Below are 20,350 nucleotides of genomic sequence, written 5' to 3'. Positions count from 1 at the left end.
ATGTGCGAAGCTATAGCAATTTTATCCACATAATTTGCTATAAAATAGGCTATACCATTTTACCATTTAATTTATCAGTTGGTTGGGGGCTTGTAGGTCTAGGGTTTTATCTGATTGCCTTGGCTTCTCTTCCCATTGTTCTAAGACATATGGTTGGGAGAAGTGATCTTTCTATGTGGCTTGTACTGCCGAGCACGTGCCCTGTGATCCAAGGTGTCCCGTGCCTTTTGTCTGCTTGTAATGAATAAGAAGTTATGAAAGCTGGCAACAGAAACTGGAATTTGAGAGTGGTGCTTTACTGTTTCATTTGTGGATTAACATGTGTATGATGGTAGTACTGTTAGCGATAGCTTGTCACGTTCTACACAAATATTTTTGTAAACTGTCAACTAGTAGGCTATTGTGTGCAAATTGCTAAGCATTTGTTGTTCTTCGAAAGCAACACAATCAGTATCAACCACAGAAACACATACACCACACTAACACCGCAATTTAATATCGATAGATGTTTATTAACTAGGAAGGAAATGTTTGATGTTTTCACACAACAATTTCTTGGTCATTGCCCTGTAAAGCATGCTTCATAGATTTTTAAAAAATTGAACAATCACAGATTTCACCTGGGTGAGGTTAACATTGTAGGTTAACAGAGGAATCTAAAAAGATTAACACCCAAAAGTGGGAGTTATCACAAATAAACCTTTGGTTTATAGCAGTAAACAGAGTTACATTCTTCGGTCACAATTATATACAATCTTTTTTGATTTATAATAGCTGTCTTACACCAACAGAAGTAACACAAATGAGAGAAATGTCATATTTAAAATCACAAGTGAAATTGTGACAACAAACAAAAACAACCCCCCCCCCCACACACACACACACATCAGCAGAGCACAGATGCACAAATGTGGGGGACCATGTGTCAGTGACAGCATTTGTGCTTCTTGCATAACCCTGAGCATTGTTCACGTAAAAGTCTTACTGGAATTACACTATTCAACACGGGAGCACAACACGGATATGCCCTCTCTGTAAACTGTGAGCTAACTGCAACTGTGAGGACAAAGATGTACCGAGACCCAAAAGACCCAGACATCACTTTAATAACATATTAAGATGTGCTGGTTTGTAAGTAGAGTTTAAGTAAATGACTTGGTTTGGCACAATCATGCGTTTCCTTCATGACATTTGTAGATGTGCGAATGCAATCATTTGGGAACACTGGCGCCACCTTTAGGCGATTGTGAAAAGTAGCTGTCTCCTGGAACACTACAATGGCCACGGAACCTTATTATTATTTGGTTATGAAAAAAGTTCCCTTAAGATCAAGTATGACCTTACTGGAAGGGTGTACACATTCTCATACCTTCCAGAACTGGTCATTTCAGACACAAGCTATTTTGATCTATTTCATGCCACGTTGAGTAAGGCCTTAACCATTTCACTTTTTAAACCTTTACACCTTTTGTCTGCCCATTAAAGTAAGCTTTTGGACTGAAATGAATGTGTCATTAATGTTAATTACTATTGCATGTTATCGAACACTGAATTTACCAGTTCCATTTCTCAGGATTCTGAAATTCAAAATAATTCAGAATATATTTATGGCACTTAATATAATAAACGAACTCACTCATATCTTTCATGTGACTCTGTGAGTAACGAAGTCTATTTTGTCCACCAGCTAGCCGCTTTGGAATTCATAGTGAGGTATTTAACAAATGATTAGATTCATTACTCTGTTAGACCAGAATTGCTAGTTAGGACATTCAGCAAACACTCCTTTTCCTGCAAGGGTGATTTTATGGCCTATAATTGACCACTGCCAAAGAGAAGATGGCCATTTTACAGTCCTTCTAAATGCCCAGAAACCATCATCTATGGATGTATGAGGTGGTGTTGACGATTACAGATTCATGAGCGACACTGACCCTTATCAGATGCAACATACGTTAATCATTAGCTCAAACAAACAGACAGACAGACAAACAGACAAAAGCACTAATCTACAGGAAACAGACAGCACTGTCAGTCCTAGCAGGATTGCCCCCAGACACAGTGCACCGTCTGCTTCTTCAGTTTAACACAACCTGAGGTAGAGCTGTATAGATCATTCACAAGAGTTTACACCTTGTTGTTTTCTTGGGATAAAAATAATTAAAAACCCACCACCAAAACAAACACCGCGGGCACATCAGGGGCAGAGGTCAGTGGGGGTTTGCAGCAATTTAAAGAAGGTGCCAGAGCCTCTCCGGCATCACCTCCTGGTCAGCAGTGACAACTGTGACAAGTAGCTTCTGATCAACGTTCTCATTTTCTGCTGCAGCTTCCCAATCTACTATCACCTCAATAAAGGACTATGCTATTCTAACCCCAACTACAAAGATTACAGAGGAGGATCACACAATAATAGTACAAAAGTTTGTGTTAAATTACAGTACATGGGAGGAGAGTCAGACTCTTCAGACAGTTCTGCAGGTCTCAGAAACCCTCCATAAAGGGGGAGGTCCTTGGAATGTTGAGTGTCAATGCATAATTAACAACCAATGGGAGAGAAGGGTGGAGCCAACCAATGGGAACCAAAGGTGGAGTATCACTAGTCAACTGGGCCCTTTGCAGTACACATAGTAGTCATTCAGGAGAGAAAAAACTCTGAGGAATAAATATCCTCACTCTACACATCCCTTTAATCTAAACCACTTAGTGATAGTGGAGAGCTTTGCCAAAGCATCATATTTTTAACTGACATGCTGTAAGTATTGGAAAACCTCCTCATGTTAAAGATGTATTCTGCTGCAACCTGACAGATCCCTTTACATTTTTTTTTCTATTTGGGCATTTTGCTTTAAAGTAATCCTAGACTCATTAAAACTATTATGTACAATAACAACTTAAAATTAAACAACTCAAAGGCCTTTCCTTTAAAAGGAATATAAGTAAAACAGATTAAAAAAACAAAAGAGATTCTGTCAGTTGGAGATTGTGTATGAAAAACATGATGCAATCACAATATGGCAGTGGGATCTTGTCCCTTGAAAATCAGAAAAGATTACCCTACCATATCATTAAACAAAAAATGTTAAATAAATATAATAAATTGAAAATTGTTCTTTTATAAATGTTTTCCAAATTTGTATTGCTCTGTAATTATCAGTTTGACCTGATGTTATTATAAAAAGATCATTAAAAAATTAATTGTAAAATGGCTTATTTGCAAGGGTTCTTATTGTTCTGCAATTTTTGTTGCACAGATTCAATCCAGCAGAGGGCAGCAAACAAATGGCCAGACTACCCACTGTTGTTGTCCCAGGTTTCAGGGACCAGTAGCCAAAATCAGAAGAGCCTTTTACACATTAAAATGTAAACATATCAAAATCCCTCCACCCCACCCCACCCTTCCTTAATGTCCTTGGACAACCTGAAGCTTTCCCTGAGTTTGCAGATTCACAGTTCACTGCAGCTGTGAGGACCTTTTCGGTGAATCGCTCAAAAATACAAGAATACAGGAACAAATTCTTATATTAAGGAGATTGAAACCAAAAAAAAGGGAAGAGAATCTTACGCGTGATTAGTGCAGTCAAGCATTGCTTTGGTTTTCATGTAGATATATAAACTTTGGCTGGGGAGGAGGGGGTGATTGATGATTGAAAAGCATCAAACCACAATGCAGTCTGAGGTAAACAGTGAAAAAAATTTTAAATCAAAAAAGTTGTCAAGCAGTAGTAAAAGCAACTCTGCAATCACATTCTGGTATCTACAACTTTAAGGGGGGAGCTGCAGTATTACAAATAAATATTAAAGATGATTTTAAAAGCTTTATAATAATTATACATACATATATATTAAATGGGTTGAACGTCTGTCAGCTTCTCCTGTAAAACTGGAGTAATAGGCTGATTCGCTAGTCTACCTAAATCTCCTCTGGGCTTTTTACTGAAACCCTGGGTCAGAGAGACCCAGCTGGTGCCTAAACTAGCCACTAAGGAATTTGCCTACGCTAAACTCCACGCCTGAGCGGCCTCCCCAGCAACATCCGGTGTTCCTGGGGCCTTTTCGAGGCCTGGATGTTGTGCGAGGGCAGGGAGCTGGCAGCGGGCACCGACAGCCCAGATCCGCAGTGATGGAAACGATGTCACCTTCCTCACTGACATTCACTCAACTCCAGGGAATCCGAGCGAACGATTGCATTATCGGCAAGCCGCCAAAGCATGCAGCCCATTTAAGTCTGGGGAATCCCCCCCCCTCCCCCTTCCCCCACCGCCACCCCCTGTGACCCCATTTCCCTCCCATCAGCCCCCCACCCCCAGAAAAAACCCTATTAAAAAGACAGTAACATTCATTTGCAGAGATGCAGGTTTGCAGCTTCTGCTGTGTCGGAAAGTGAACGTGTAACAGCCAGGAAACAGAAAGAATGGCCCCTAACCCCCTTCGAAATCTGCAAACGATATGATCTTGTCACACCTTCTGAATTGTGTTTATGGATTTAAGCCCCTGTCCCCTCGAAGTAATCATCATTTAACAGCAGGACAGGGGAAACTATGGCTTATCGTACTGTGGAGACCTGAAAAGCCTTTTTTGATTGTTTCCGTTTCTAAGACACTTAAAGAGGAAAAAGAAAGCAGTTCAGTCCAGAAAGTCTGCATCGCAATGTTACTATGAAAAAGGCTTGTTGCTTTGTTGCATACGTCGTGGGTTAGCCCCACGCGCCTCACAACTAAACCTCTGAAAATCACCTGAGTTACATGCTGTTCTCCTGACTGTTACACCATCGAGCTAAGTAACATTCATTTCCTTGCTGATTATTAAAAACCTGAGGTAGTCTCCAAAAGCAGCAATCAAGACAGGCGGGAACTTGTGGCCGTCACCCGAGTGAAATGATTTGATTGGTTGCCGTGCCTTCCCATCATCTCCCACGCACAGCGGTCTGATTCAGTTGGAGCTCTCTGACGGGAAGGGGGCGTGGTCGGCTTCTTCATCCTCCCCTCTGAGGGAGGCGGGCTTTCCCTGTGATCCAGGAGACGATTGTTGTGCTTTGACGGGGCAGTTGGCGACCATGTGTGCAATGCTCTGGCAGAAATGGCACTTCTTGGGTTGCGGGGGCAGTTTGCATTCTTTGGCGTGGTGATCCAGCCCTCCGCAGTTATAACACCTGGGGAGCAATGTCACAATTACCCATCAGGCCATGCGCCTTCCAGCAACTTACCCAATACATGGTTGCAGGTATCTTTATATAAAACTCAACGTTATAATTTTAGTCTACCACAATGCTTATTTGCACATAAAATGTGGAAGCAGCAAAAAACAATAATAATACACAAATGAGACAAATAAGCAAAAAGAAGAAACAGACACAAATGTATGGGCCACTAGACTTTTGTGTGTGATTTTGACCAGTGATTCTGTAATTCTGGGGAGGTCATAAGCTATAAGATAAAAATAAAATGAAAAAGTCTGGATTAATTTGAATAAATTAACCTCACAGATCACATTTCTGCAGAAGTGAAACAGACATTTTCTGCAGGTTTTAAATTGATATTTAGTAAATATTCAGAATTCACTATTTTTTGGTGAATAATTATGCTTTGTTGCTTGTCCCAAAACTTCTTACAGTTTCTGCAAAATAAAACAAACACACATCCTTCAGCAGAAGTACCTGCACCCATGGGAGATAAGTGCATTGAGTGTATTGGACAGAGACAAATGCTAGCATACGTAATAGGAACAAATTCAAAGCCAATATTCACATAAAACTAAACTTAATTTGTGTTAATTGTTTCCTGGAATAGAAATATTGTTGGGATCAAATTACCAAACAATAGCAGATACTACAACTTTGCAAGGCTGAATTTTTAATTGCCATTCACCTGCTACTTGGCGCAATGTCATACATTTGCCGCATGAGGGCAGTATGCTACAGGATTACAATACCGCTTAGCTGTACGTTACAGGTATTACACGCTGCGTTCACCGCTCAGTTGGGCGATGTGTAATAGAAAATAAATTTTGAAATGTCTTTTCCAGCGATTCTCTTGCTTAAAATAATAATATCGAACAAAGAGAGAGAGAGAGAGAGAGAGAGAGAAACCTGTTATTTTGATGTTGTGGGGACCATTTTTAGGTCACCACAAAGGGAAATTCAGTTTTATATATTGTGACTGCAATCAAAGAACTAAAAATGCTTAAAGTCTTGTATTTTATTTGGTTACTTATGGTTAAGTTTAGGACTGGGTGGGATTAAGGTTGTCATTTGTTTGTGTGTGTGTGTGTGTGTGTGTGTGTGTTATGTTTATATAACACCGTGGGGACAAAAACCTGATGCTTTGACGTTGTGGGGACTATTTCTCAGTTCCCCACAAAAATCTGTGAACGCAATCAAAAAACTAAAAATGCCAAAAGTGTCATATTTAGTTTGGTTATTTATGGTTATGGTTAGGGCTGGGTAGGTGTGTGTGTGTGTGTGTGTGTGTGTGTGTTTTCTGCCTCAGGTTAATTGTGACTACTGGGGCCTGCTCCAGTGCATTTGTGTCAGTCAGCTAGCTACCTGCTCATACAGCAGCACCAAGCCCTGACCGGCCCATTCAGCAGCGGTCCCCACGATGCCTGAACGCACACGTCACAGCAGGTGTAAAAGCCAGGTTTCGTCTGTAAAAATAATCCAGGGATATCGGTGTTCCGCCTGCGATGCTGAGGTTCTAGGATGGCGCAGCGCGCTGAACGGCTGGCGGCAGATGGATGATGGGGGACTTGGGGGGGGGGGGGAGCGTCACGCACTGACAGGAATGCAGATGAGGGCGTGTCCACAGCACCCCCACCACCAGCCCTTTGTCCTCCGCTCCACTCTTGCTCAGGGTTGGGTATCGATCAGAGAGAGTGTGGAAGGGAGAGCCCTCTTTGTCTCAATAAGCCATGGTGACCTCTCAACTCTGACCCCTGACCCATCCCACTCTGCCATGACACATACGCACACACGCGTGCGAGCAGACTGCACGGAGTCGTTGCCATAGCGCTGCTGACCTCTAACCTCTTGCCGGCATCTACATCTGTTATTAATTAAATGGACAGGAACCCCCTCTCCCCCCCTCAATGGCACTGACAGGCATGGTGGTGAATCCCTGACATGGATACGGGTGAGAAGAACCTGGACACTAAAACTGCCCCCCCCCCTCGCCCCCACCAGGAGGGTTTGTGACACCATCTCCCCCAGGGAAAGAAAAAATAACAAAACCCACATCTCCATCATCTGTCCTCCATGATTTCTATAGCTTGCTGGTCTTGGTAAGAGACTCAGTCTTTTGTGGGAACATGCACAGGTCAGACCCTCTGCTTATAACTGCTGAGTCACTTCTGACCAATCAAACGCGGGCTTGGACGCCCCCTGTGCCGGTGAGCGACTTTCTGGGGAGTTCATCAGTACGCTGCCCCCTAGAAGATGGGTGATTCTAAAGAAAGGAAGACTTGTGTGTGGTAAAGCTACACAGCAAGGCTCCTGCCGCCCCCCACTGAGCGTGCTGTCCTTCAGAGTGATCGCAGCTGTCAGAGGGAGCTTGCGGATACACCCCCCCCCCCCACAGGGCGTGAGGAGGGTCTCCTCTGCATCATTTTGCCAAGCCCCTCAGGTTTTAACAAACTATCGATCCGGAGTATGTGCTGGGTGGGTTGCACCAAACGCCCCTTTGTGCACCTTGACCTTTAGAGATGATCAGCTTCAGTGCTGGGTCACATGATGCATTAGGTATGCTTAACGGCAGATTTTGCACATTCTGCACACCGCACAGCATTTTTCATGCACTATAGCGCACATTCGTCAAAGTGAACATTGCACGGCACATTCTACGCACTGCACAGCATATTCAACACACTGCACGGTGAATTCAATGCTCAACACATTCTATGCTTAACACAGTGAATTCTACGTACGGCACAGCACATTCTGTGCACCACACGGCACATTATACAAAGCGCTCGGCACATTCTACACTGGACACAGCACATTGTACTCCCTGCACAGCACATTCTACGCACTGCACAGCATATTCTACGCACTGCACAATGAAGTCAATGCTCAGCACATTCTATGCACTGCACCGCGCACATTCTACACACCGCAAGGTAAATTCTATGCACTGCGCAGCACATTCGGTTCATTGCACAGCATATTCTGCACACTCTACAGCAGGGGTCACCAACATGGTGCCCGCGGGCACCAGGGTGCCCCCAAGGACCACATGAGTCGCCCGGTCACCTGTTCTAAAAATAGCACGACTCACCAGTGAGCAGCGTCAAAAATATAATCTTATCCTGTTGCTATTCTTCTTTAATCACATTTGCATTTAAATAGATTTGAAAATGATAATATCAAAGAAAAGCATTTAAAACATGTATATTATACATGATTTAAGTAGAGTGTATCAAACTGGTAGCCCTTCGTATGGCTCAGTACCCGTGAAGTAGCTCTCAGTTTCAAAAAGGTTGGTCACCCCCCGCTCTACAGCACATTCTATGCACTGTATAACGATTTATACGCAATGCACAGCACATACTGCACAGTGAATTTTACATACTGTACAGTACTCTACGCACTGCTTGATAAATTCTATGCGGTACACAGCACATTCTAAGCACTGCATGACACACGTTACTGTGATGTCACAGACTATGGTGGTCTATCTGAGTGGTTTCCACCTGCTCGCTTAAAGTGAAGGCCGTGGAGTGGCGGACGACTTCAAAACTGGAAACGCAGCAAAGCTAGACAGGAAGTTCAGACCGTCTGGGCTGCCACCCCTGGGCTGTAGGAGTGTATGTGTGTAAATGGGGTGTAGGAGTGTGCAAGTGCACGTGCGTGAGTGTAGTCAGTGTGCGCTTGTGAGTAGTAATTTCCAGAGAAACGTGCGACTCACCTGTCGCCCTTGGAGCGCCGTCTCTGCACGCTCTTGCCTTTGGGCCTGCGCTCGCTGCCCACGCAGGGGACCCCCCCGGGCCCTGTCACCCGCAGGGACTCCAGGCCCTTGCAGGACTTCTTGAAGGTGAATTCCACGGCCTCGCCCTCCTTCAAGCTGCGGAAGCCCTCCATGTGCAGCTTGCTCTGAAACACACATGGGAACAAGTGTACTGGGAACACTGGGAAGAGGGTGTAATAATACACCTTCACACATGATACGCGTACCAGTAACACCAACAACCACAACAATAATAACATATCCATTCATTTGTCATTCCACTTATCTGGTACACAACCACATGGTAGTAATTGTAATAATAATAATATCAACAATAATAATATCCATCCGTGGGATCGCTACAACAAAGAACATTTATTGCTTTGACTCAACATTTTTCTAGTGAGAAACTACATGTGTAGGATCTCAATTGTAAAGAAATTACCATAAGATCTTAATTAATTCATCCCTTCATGTCCATTGACTGTTCCTAAAATCTCAGTTATTTTTCATTGCATTCATCGATGTCAAATTTTGCTCCATCATTCTTAAAACAGTACTCATTTCTGTGTTACAAATTTCAAGATAAATGAATAAAATTATTGTGTTAGTCTCCTGGGATTTCCAGTGTTTCTCACAGCGTTGAGCATTAAACTCTTCCTATGAAAGCCGCACATTCCCAGCATAGCACTTATACAGTGGCCTGAAAACGCCCACACCCACCCAGTTTAACGACACTGCAATCCTGCTATCACCAGTTCCCCCATCAGTGCCCCCATCCCTCACCCTTTGCCCCCTGCAGGGGTAAAAAGGAGATTGTGAATATTCACTCTCTTTGCTTAAGACCCTGGAATGCTGCGTCTATCTCTGAACCGGGCAGCAAAAACAAAAGCCTGCCCCCTCCCCACTTTATTCTGAAACACAAGGACTTCCAGTATAATCCCATTTTGCACATAACATTCTCAAGGGGCTTCCTTAAACGTTGTGGAAACATTGCTATAGCACTAAATTCCGCATCAACAGATTATGCTACTATCATGTGATAAGGTATCACTTGGTGATTGGAGCATTCCGGTTGTCATGGTTACCCTGTTAATAACATTTGCACCTTTTCTGTGAAGCCTGAGCCTGAGCTCGTCTAAGCATCTGATGAAGATACTTTGGCTGGCTCATCTCCCGCTTCAGACATCCTGCTACATGCTTGCAGATGCTGGCTGCTGCTGATGAACCTTCAGACCCATCAGCCCAACCAGGAACACAGGCCATACGTCACCCCTCCCCCCGTCTCTCAGGAGAGCTCTGTGGCTGTGTGACTGTGTGGACCCCCCCCCCCCCCACCACACCACCAAATGCCCCACCCCCATCATTCACGGCATTCCACCCCCCACCCCCCAATGGCACACAATCACCGCAAACAGCTCGCTGACCCTCCAGAATGAGTCCATCTGGCCAGTCACACACTGACCAGGCCCGCAGGATGCTGGGATAGCAGGGATGGGGGGTGGGGGCATTCCTGGAATGGCTCCTTGGTGGACGTATGCCGCAGCATGGGAGAAGTGCGGGAACCTCAATCACGCTAAGGCGAAAACCATCATTCCTCAGCTACTTCACACTAGAACATGAGCTAAAACAAAGAAATCCTGATCGAGTTCATGTCCAAAGATATTCCAGCTGAGATCTCGCCCTCCTCAAAAAAGATGCTTTTCACATTCCATGTCAACATTCCAGGGAAGCACCTCAAATTATGCAGGTCGAGCACAGGGAGCAAAACATCTCAACGTAGCCATGAGAGTGAGAGTGCGTGAAAAGCAGCAAAGGAACCTGTGCTCTCCTTCGGTGAGATGTTCTGAATTTAGATGGAGCGGGTCAGGTACACGAGAATTCCCAGGACCAGCACCGTGGAGCTAGGGGCACGCGCCAAGGCATGTGGAGACCAAGATTTAACTGAGATACCTCGGCAGAGCTGGGGGCAAGGATTAGTATCTCGCTGGGCGGTAAGTGCAGTGGGGGGTGAGAAAGGAACCGGGAAGGTGACCCCAGGGCCGAATACCCGGGTCAACCGAGTTGACGGGCCCACACTCATGTATGACTAACGACACTGTTCAGTCTTGAGACCTGGATGAAACACCTTCAGCAGGTTCACTGGAGGCTGTCCTGAGACAAACATGGTTATCAACAAAGACTGAAGAACAAAGATGAAAAGGGCCTTGATTGAGTGACGACTGTTTATCTGAGAAAACAAGTCAACGATAACCTGACACTCAAGCTCCCACATGTCCGGGACTATTACGCAAAGTGAACAAACACAAACACGGGAAAGTCACCAGTGTTCATCTGGCTAGCTGGACTGGTTGCTATGACTTTCTAGTTCCTTAGGTCCACTTCTTGGATACTAGTTGACACTGGATGTGGCCAGTGTCTGTTCCGGCCCAGTTTGGTCTCAGTCACGTGCAGAGCAGCATTCCCTATGTGTCGTACTGCTTTCCGGCCCAGCTTGGTCTCAGTCGCGTGCAGAGCAGCATTCCCTATGTGTCATAACGCTTTCTGGTGAAGTCATCAACAAAACGCCGCCAGCTCTTCGGGAGCTGGGGAGGGGGAGACTGGGGTGGTCGAGACGGGCCGTTTTATGGCCCTCGCATGCCACTGGGTCTGGTCAAGACCCCCCGCTCCTGCCACGGAGAGGTGAGGCCTTTTGAAGTGGCCACACTGGGAGGTACTGCTCCCCCCTCACTTCCCCGACCCTGAGAACCTTGAATTCCTCTACAACCCCCACCCACCACTTCTGGGAACTACAAACCCTGCATCCCACCCCCGACCCCAACCCCCCTTAAGTGCTTTTTTTTGTGAATGAACCCCTAGCCCAGCTCCCACCCCCCCTCACAAAACTACCTTCCAAACCCCCACACACGCACTCTCCCTGGCTCCTCATTCATAGTCTCTCCGTAACAGATCATAACCCGCAGGATTTCCTCTTGCCAGCCTGACAATGGTGGCCTTTGTCCACCAGGCCTTCCCAACTCTGCCTCTCGGTCCCAGAGAGAACAATTATCATTTGGCTTGTCCAGAGGGAGCAAGAGAGAGAGAGAGAGAGAGAGAGAGACAGCCGGGTTTACGGAGGGTTCAGAGGTTGACCATCTCCAGCACCTAGAAAAGCCCTGCACAATGACAGTGTTTCGTACATCACGGCCCAAAGAACCAGCATTCCACATTCTCTACATGCAACCTTAACCGTCCACCCTGCACCCCAAAACAGCTGGGGCAATCAGTACGGGCGCAGCATGGGGATACACATTTGGGCAGGTCATGGGCATGAAGGCTACCCTTCAGTAATGGGTGCTCCATTGTCCCTGTATGAAGTCCATCCTTGGGGTGCCATGCTCCCCCGAGGGCCTCGTGTTATCAGCCACAGGCAGCGGGTGGTGGCTCGTAGGCCGTCACACACATGGCACGAGTCCCACTCATAACGAATATTAATGATGGCTTATCATAGAGCAGTCAGATCATTATGAATACCATGCAATCACAACCAATCACACAGCAAGTCTATTTAATGATCAATCCCCAAATCGTAAGACAGCTGACATAGAATGTAAGATCCCCCCCAGACCCCATGTCAGAGCACAGTGACATTGACCCTCAGCAGAGAAAAACCACGGTGCCCCTAAATGTGCCCGTTGAAAAGTGGGGGCATTTCGTAGGCAGAAACACCCAGCCCCTCAAAGGAAGCTAAGAGTGGGTCATGCAACTAGGGCAAACTGTAACAATGTGCCTTTGTGATAAACATTATAATTTATATGTTAACTTAAGTTAAATTTTAGAAAAAGGATCACTTTTTCAGTGCATTAGGGTACCTGTGATCAGAAGGTTGCTGGCTCAAATCACAGAATCAATAAAGTGATTTCACCATTGAACACAAAGCCCTTAACCATCACTTATTCCTGGGGCTGTCTGACCCACTTCAAAGTGTACGTTGCTTTGGGTATAAACATCCGATAAATATAGAATTTGTAAGCTATTTAAGGATCCTCCCTCTTAATCAAATAACACATAAGCAAATATTACAGGAAGAAAAGTACCAACGAAACCACCCGGGTTCAAAGCTGTCCCATCACCCCAAAATGCTGCTTTTGGCCTCCCCCTCGTTGGGCTCCCATCTTGACAGGCATGAAGGGGACGCAGGACAGGGACAGGGCTGCCCCCTTTTAGCTGTCCCTCCCCCGTGAGGGCAGGAATAAATCTTAATTATTCAAAATAATTGCTTTTCTGCTCTAACTCTCACATCTCAATGATTTGGAAATCATCAATAGGTCACAGATCAATATGTCACATGGTGCATATTGATAAATCAAAGCATTAATGAAAGACTAATGGCATGTATGAGAAAACACCACTATATATGCATATATATGTGTATATATATATTCCTACACATATATTATATATTGTTTATAATACATAATTAAGAGAAAAAAATGTTCCTTCTTTGCGCTTTACATAGTCTCAATGTAAACAATTGATTCATATTTTATTGCCTAAATTATCCATTAATTGTTTTGTTTTTTGTGCCTTCAGCTACTTAGGTGTAGGTTATTCAGCCTTGATTTATAGAAAAATGCAACGGCTACAATAAGACTCAAATCCAGTGCAGAAAAACCAATAATATAATAAATGAATCTACCTTTGTTTCGTTTCACATTAACACATGCAACGTTAATAGCCTTGTGGCAGAATCTTTAAAAAAATCACTCATATATCACAGTGGACTCAGAGCCATAAATCGATAATTTGGGGTTTTTTTTGGATCGATGACTGATGTCTGAGGAAACTCCATAAAATTGCGTAAAATTCTTCGATTAAGCAGAGTTATCTGATTATCAGCCGGACACAAAGAGTCACCCCGCTGATCAATCAGCAGAGACAGGAAACCAGGTGACAGGAAGGGCCTGGATAGCTGGCTGATCACATGCTCCCATCTCAACACACTGAAAAGGAAGTATCAGTCCAGCAGCCAATCAGCTTAAAGAAGACAAAGCGACATCAACCAAATAGAAAACGCATATATAACGGCTGTTGGGAGTGGCGGAAACTTGGCTCACCAACAGCACATCAGGAAAAACACACCTACAATTAAACAGGCACTATAGAGTGATCAAAGCCAGCAGAGGGGCTAAACCGATCAAACGGCTTTTAAATGATTGATCTGGAGAAGAGGTGGGGGGGGGGGGGGCAGCGTGCAGAAACAAATGTCACAGAGGCTTGCAAAGGATGGGGGTGGGTGTGTGGGGACGTTGACTGCTATCACTTCCCCATTCACCATTAACATACACAAGCCAGTGATGGGCCAGGGGGTAGGGGGCTGGGGGCGTGCGCGTGGGGGGGGGGGGTGCCACACAAAAGGTGGAAGAAAACTTTTAATCACTTTATAACAGGAACCTGGGCTGAATAGGCAAGCGGCAGGGGGGAAGGGGGGCTTTATCTGTGTGCGGCCAAGTCTTTATCTGCAGTAAGGCCCACATCTCACTGGGGGGGTGAAAGCAAAGACACCATAGACACACACACACAGCTACATTTGTGGGAACTACCCATTCCTGTCTGCTGTGAAATCATTTTGTTAAACCATAAGCACTAAGAATTACATCACGTTTCATTTCTATGTAATGTTGCATCTCTTTTATTATGCTGCGGCACAAATAAACACACACACACACACACACACACACGTTGCATGCTCTGAGCTGCCCCACGGTCTTTCTCAAACACATTTACCCAAGGCTACACCCTCACATATCTAAATGTTAATAGGCTACTGCTGCTCCTAAGGCTCCACCCCAGTGTGCATAACTAAATGTTAATAGGCTAATGCTGCTCCTAAGGTTCCACCCTCGCATATCTAAATGTTAATAGGCTAATGCTGCTCCTAAGGTTCCACCCTCGCATATCTAAATGTTAATAGGCTAATGCTGCTCCTAAGGTTCCACCCTCGCATATCTAAATGTTAATAGGCTAATGCTGCTCCTAAGGTTCCACCCTCGCATATCTAAATGTTAATAGGCTAATGCTGCTCCTAAGGCTCCACCCCAGTGTGCATATCTAAATGTTAATAGGCTAATGCTGCTCCTAAGGCTCCACCCCAGTGTGCATATCTAAATGTTAATAGGCTACTGCTGCTCCTAAGGCTCCACCCCAGTGTGCATATCTAAATGTTAATAGGCTAATGCTGCTCCTAAGGTTCCACCCTCGCATATCTAAATGTTAATAGGCTAATGCTGCTCCTAGTTGTTCCACCCTCTCATATATAAATGTTAATAGGCTAATGCTGTTCCTGAGTCTCCACCCCACTGCACATATCAAAATGTTAATAAACCAGTGTTGTTCCACAGTGATACCCTCAGTTCCGCTTCTATAGCTGGGAAACAGAGTAACTGAAAGTAAAATCCAAGCCAAACTTGCAAAAAATTCCTTTCGTCATAACCCCAAAGCTTCGACCCCATAAATGTTGACATGTAAACATTTAATATTGACCAATAATATCTTTACCAGTGGCTCATCTAGCATGAATTTCTGGGCAATCTTGGCCAAACTGCACCTTAATGAAAATTGATTACTAAAATGTAATTGAGAAAGGGGTGTATTTTGCATGACAGCTAAATGAAGTGCTGCGTGGAAAACATGGAGTGTAAAGAAACACAATGTTCTGTCTTTATGAACAAATTTCATATAAAAAGGCTTGTTATAAAATTAACTATAAAATCCCTCTCCAAGCATCAGTTGCAGGGGAACAAGTTTAAAGTCTAATTAAAATCTTAAAACAGCCTTGCTCATTTCATTTACATTTCTGACGCAGAAATCTCACAAGCTGCAGTTGTGACTTAATTCATCTGCCATCCTGCTCTGTGTTACTGGAGGTGAGGGTCTTGATAAAGGTACCTTTCAAAGGCATGTCAGAGAGACTGAAGCATCATCGTGGCTCAGACCACACAACCACCCCTGCTAAGTGTTTTGTTTCTTTACTCTGCCACGCCCAGTGAAGCGGCTTGTTACTGCCTTCGTCATATCACAACATCACGCTTGCGTTTCCCATGATTCCAAGGGGCCAAACCTACAGACTGGACAGCATTAGCTCATCATATCAGCTATGCAAACGAAAGAGCTCATCGTCCCAACCCAGAAAACACCAAAAGAACGTAACTAAAAGCAGAACGACTCCAGTGAAAATGTCTGGCTGGACATCTGGGTAATAATTTCTCTGTGCTCTCAGAGAATTTAGACAAGAATATGACATGATATTCTAGTATTTTCTGTGTTCTCCATAAAAAGATGTCCAACGAGGAAGCAGCTGCAACGTAAACTTGAGCCCTAAAGCTACAGTCAGTTTGCCGCCGAAATGTTATTACGGCGATGCCCGTTTGAAAAGAGCGAACTACAATAATAATTAAAAATAACGCAATAAAACAATAGATTAAAACAATTATTCCACGAAATTTGACTTATACAAACAAAGCTCAAAAAAACACATCAAATACAAGCTGTCACTGCAAAAGAACATATATGAAAGAAAGAAAATCCCTTTTTATAAATATAAATATTAATTTAAATAGGCTCACGTAACGGATCTGAAATACCTTTTCAGCGGTCGCTTAATTAATCATTGAACTAATAATCGTTGTGTTACCTTATGTACAAAAACAGTTACCCTCTCCGCTACCACCCCCCACCTTTTTCGGTCAAGTCCACGTGATTAACTGTACCATAATTAATTAATTTGTACCATACACCCGAATAATTCCTAACATAATTTACAGTAGGCTAATTAATTCTGCCCAGAAGAAATTTGCCTATAGACGGGGAGCCGCCTAGCCTGAGGCTTTGCATTTTTCCTGTTGTATACAGGTCGTGTTTTTACCAAATACAGATCGCACGTTTAGATGTTTTGTATATTTATCAATGTATTTAATGCATATTAATCGAATCAAATGATACATAGCAATAAAACATTAAGAGGCATGATGAATTGATCTACAGTTGTCCTTTTGATCATAAAAGGGGATTACGTAGCAATTTTCCCCGCTAATTTAAGAACATAAACTGAAATTCTGGTGGACAGAAAGGACCATAACGCAGCAGCCCCAGGGTTCTGTGGATCTAAAGGATCTGTTTGCCACTCACCTGATGTACAAACACATCAACGGGGGGTTCGACCTGAGATCCTTCTCGGTTCGTCATAGACAGGAAGCCAAAACCCATCCGCACGTTAAACCACTTGCACACGCCACTGCCCTGGAAGGACCGCGAGTCTTCCTCGGTGTTCGGGCCTTCCTCCTCCTCGGTCTTCGCGCAGCCTCCTTTAAAAGGACAGAGCGGTGGAAACGTTATACGGCCTCCCAGACACTGAGACTTGCTATCTGTAAAACGAGGAAAGGACCATTTAGAGTGTGACATTTGTAAAGGTTTCGAGTCCCTACAGTGTTCCAGCCCGCCTTGGTTTTGATGATGGAACAAAACCACAGCGTCGCGTAAAACGGCTGCATGTCTGATGATTCACACGGGTGCGCAGCTACGCGCATCAACATTTAAAGAGAATACAGAAGAGTATTTTTCTTTCAAAACGAGAAGCCCCCCCCCCCCCTCACCATGATTATCGACACCGGGAGAAAAAAACCTGTGACCATCAAAGAAAATGGCTCTTTAATTTTGTGAAATGAATTCTTCCGCCCTATAATATGATCAGAGAAAGTAATAACACGCCACCAATATAAACGGCAACATTACACTATCGGACTGAGTTCTGATGAGAGAAACTACCGCTTTCTTAATGAGTCAATGCTCATTTAAATCATTTTTGATTCAGTGACCACCTATCAAATTAGCTTGGAACAAAAATACGTATTCCTGTACCATTAAAACGCCAAACAAACTAAAAAACATGCCGCAATAATTATTTAATATAATGGTAAACAAATGAAAAGCAATACAACAATAATCGAAACAACAAACCGCGTGCAAAAATATATAGAATAGAGAGAAAGTGCAAATGAAAATGTAATACAACTACACGTTTCATTTTAAACAGGTAATCTGATTTTACGTTCTTTCATAGATCACACCAACCATAATTGCAAATAGACATTTTCCCCACGTGATACATTAAACCGCCACTCTTCGTACAAGCGATCAAAAGAATCAATCAATTAAACTTGCGGAAACGAAATTAATTTTGCTGTACAAATTGAACTAAACCACTGGCTTTCCATTTAAAACGAGAGTTTATCATTCCTCGCAGACCACGGCGATCACGTGCACATAAGCATGTTTTGCAGATACATTTAATACGCAGGAATTCAGCAAAGTATCGGCAGGTTTACATTAAACAAATCCGTACTTAACCTGTAAACGGCTGGTTGGAAACAGAGCCCATCTCGCTGTTTCCTCAAGAAAAAAAAATAACCCCAAGACGCAGAATCCGTCTATCCCCAGTGTTGAACGCAGCCCGTGTACTCCTGCGCTACTTTCCTGCCGAAGCCTTAGGAATCAAAAGGGGTCATTCGAGGGGGGGAAGCAAAAGAGAGAAACAAACAAAGAGCCATGGCAAAATCTTTGCCCCAACAATATGAGGTGGGAGGGCCACGAGAGAGGATTTGCAGAAGAAACCCAAAATCTAAAAGACAATGCAAGGAAACCCAGCCCCCTACCCATTTCTTATTCCACCCCCCCTCCCCAAAAAAAAGACCCAAACATCAAACAGCCCCAAACCATTGTAAATATTTCAGCCTAATATACCTTCTGCCATAGTAGATTTTATCCAGGGTATCTCGGAAATTATCCAGATGTTCAGGCAATATTTTTCTATTTAGATTGAGATCCAGATGCGCAAGGAAGCACGTTATAATCCCTGCTTCAGTGAGGTTTTTCAGTTGTTGGTCACTTGCCTTCTTCAAAAACTAATCCCCCCCACTACACGCACAAAAACACACTTACCTCTCCGCTACCACCCCCCACCTTTTTCGGTCAAGTCCACGTGATTCACAATTACAGTCTCCTCTCTGATAAATTACGCATTCCACAGAAGGGCCCAAATTCGGAAAGTGACCAATCACAGCCCGAGACCACCTAGCAGAGAAGAAAAGGCGAGCGACCACCCCTCCTTTGCTTCTCTATATATTAAATGACCATCGACCCCTACTTTGTTTTCAGCTAACATTAATGTAAATGTTCAGCTAGTCGAGAACACTTACAGAATTAAACCTCGCCATTGCGCATTTCATGAAGTAGGCTACCAAGTTCGGAAGGCAGCGAAGTGAAACCGTGTTATGTGTCTGCTTTTCGGTGTTTGACATTTCATCAAATTAGCTTGCTCTTATGCAGAGGATGACATTCAGTTTTATCCAGAACGTTTCCTACATCCGTGTAAGAAAGACTACATCACAACCATTAACCAAAAGCATTTTCAAGTTACGCTATTTTTGCTAGATGTTTATATATATACTGTTATAATTGTTACATTTAATTACAAAATCACATCCTCCACTATCTGCAGAAGATTTGCCGATTAAATATGTAGTTACAATGAACATGCAAGGCCATTGCATGCTTTATCTAAACTAGATGAAGGTAATGTATATTTCTTTTAATTCTCAAGGCCTATTATGTTATATGTATAATAAAATACACGCATAACAATAACTTTAATATTTTGAATTTTAATTAAACCGTATTTTAAAATGTAATTAATATAGGTCTAATTAGTAAACCTACAGAGTACATGTCCTAAAAATCAAATACCCGGACGCAATTTTCCCTCCATTCATTCGCCTCCTATTGAGGGTATTTTAAAAGCTGCACAAAAGCTGATGAATCCAGCGATTCAACGGATCTCGGGCTTTTTCGCGGTTTTGCTGACCGATGCAAACGGCAAACGTGAGATCTTATGTGTCGATGTAGTTGTAGTGTGGGGGAGGGGGGATGGCCGGCTAAATCGGATGTCACCAATTTTTTTTTCGTTCTTTTGTCTCATTTCACATTCTCACACTCCATAAGATTAACCGAAAAATTAAGTAAAACAATGATCTAAATGACGGTTGCAACAAATGCACCTATAATTATATGACACCATAAGAGTATGTAGAATATATACTTATCAGTCTAGTCAACATTACAAAGCGTAAAGTATGCGCTTCATCGAGGCCAATAAGTGAAAAACCTGACCGCTCACATGAGGCAGGAATTTCACACGGCCTCTGCAACGCTAAGCTGAGATTGGATATAGACGTCACCGCGCAACACAGTGCTCTTCAGATGGAAGAGGTGTCTCCGGTTATGGTGCCATTCCCTCGTGACATCATGCCCCCTTGTGGGTAATTTACGCCATACTTCAAAGCTGCGGAGCAGATGACGAATTTGGAAGGCTCGAGACG

General features: G+C 43.7%; 1 protein-coding gene across 1 annotated transcript; it reads right to left on the bottom strand.

The window, feature by feature from the left end:
• Positions 1-4,852: 4,852 nt before the first annotated feature.
• Positions 4,853-18,726, bottom strand: lin28aa (lin-28 homolog Aa). The gene is made up of 4 exons (XM_023821254.2): positions 18,717-18,726; positions 17,106-17,281; positions 8,901-9,085; positions 4,853-5,152 (listed from the first exon to the last, which is right to left on the bottom strand). The coding sequence occupies exons 1-4, from the start codon at positions 18,724-18,726 to the stop codon at positions 4,933-4,935; spliced, it is 591 nt and encodes a 196-aa protein (XP_023677022.1). The 3' UTR covers positions 4,853-4,932.
• Positions 18,727-20,350: the final 1,624 nt, after the last annotated feature.

The sequence above is a fragment of the Paramormyrops kingsleyae genome, chromosome 9, assembly GCF_048594095.1.
Source record: "Paramormyrops kingsleyae isolate MSU_618 chromosome 9, PKINGS_0.4, whole genome shotgun sequence".
Taxonomy (NCBI): domain Eukaryota; kingdom Metazoa; phylum Chordata; class Actinopteri; order Osteoglossiformes; family Mormyridae; genus Paramormyrops; species Paramormyrops kingsleyae.
This window is presented reverse-complemented; position numbering and strand designations above follow the sequence as displayed.

What these genes read in the sequence shown, in the direction of transcription:
- lin28aa (XM_023821254.2), bottom strand. An exon ending in TTGATGTGTTTGTACATCAG is followed by an intron (nt 9,086 to 17,105) that starts GTGAGTGGCAAA and finishes TGTGTGTTTCAG; the next exon opens with AGCAAGCTGCACATGGAGGG. An exon ending in CGGCGCTCCAAGGGCGACAG is followed by an intron (nt 5,153 to 8,900) that starts GTGAGTCGCACG and finishes ATTGCTCCCCAG; the next exon opens with GTGTTATAACTGCGGAGGGC.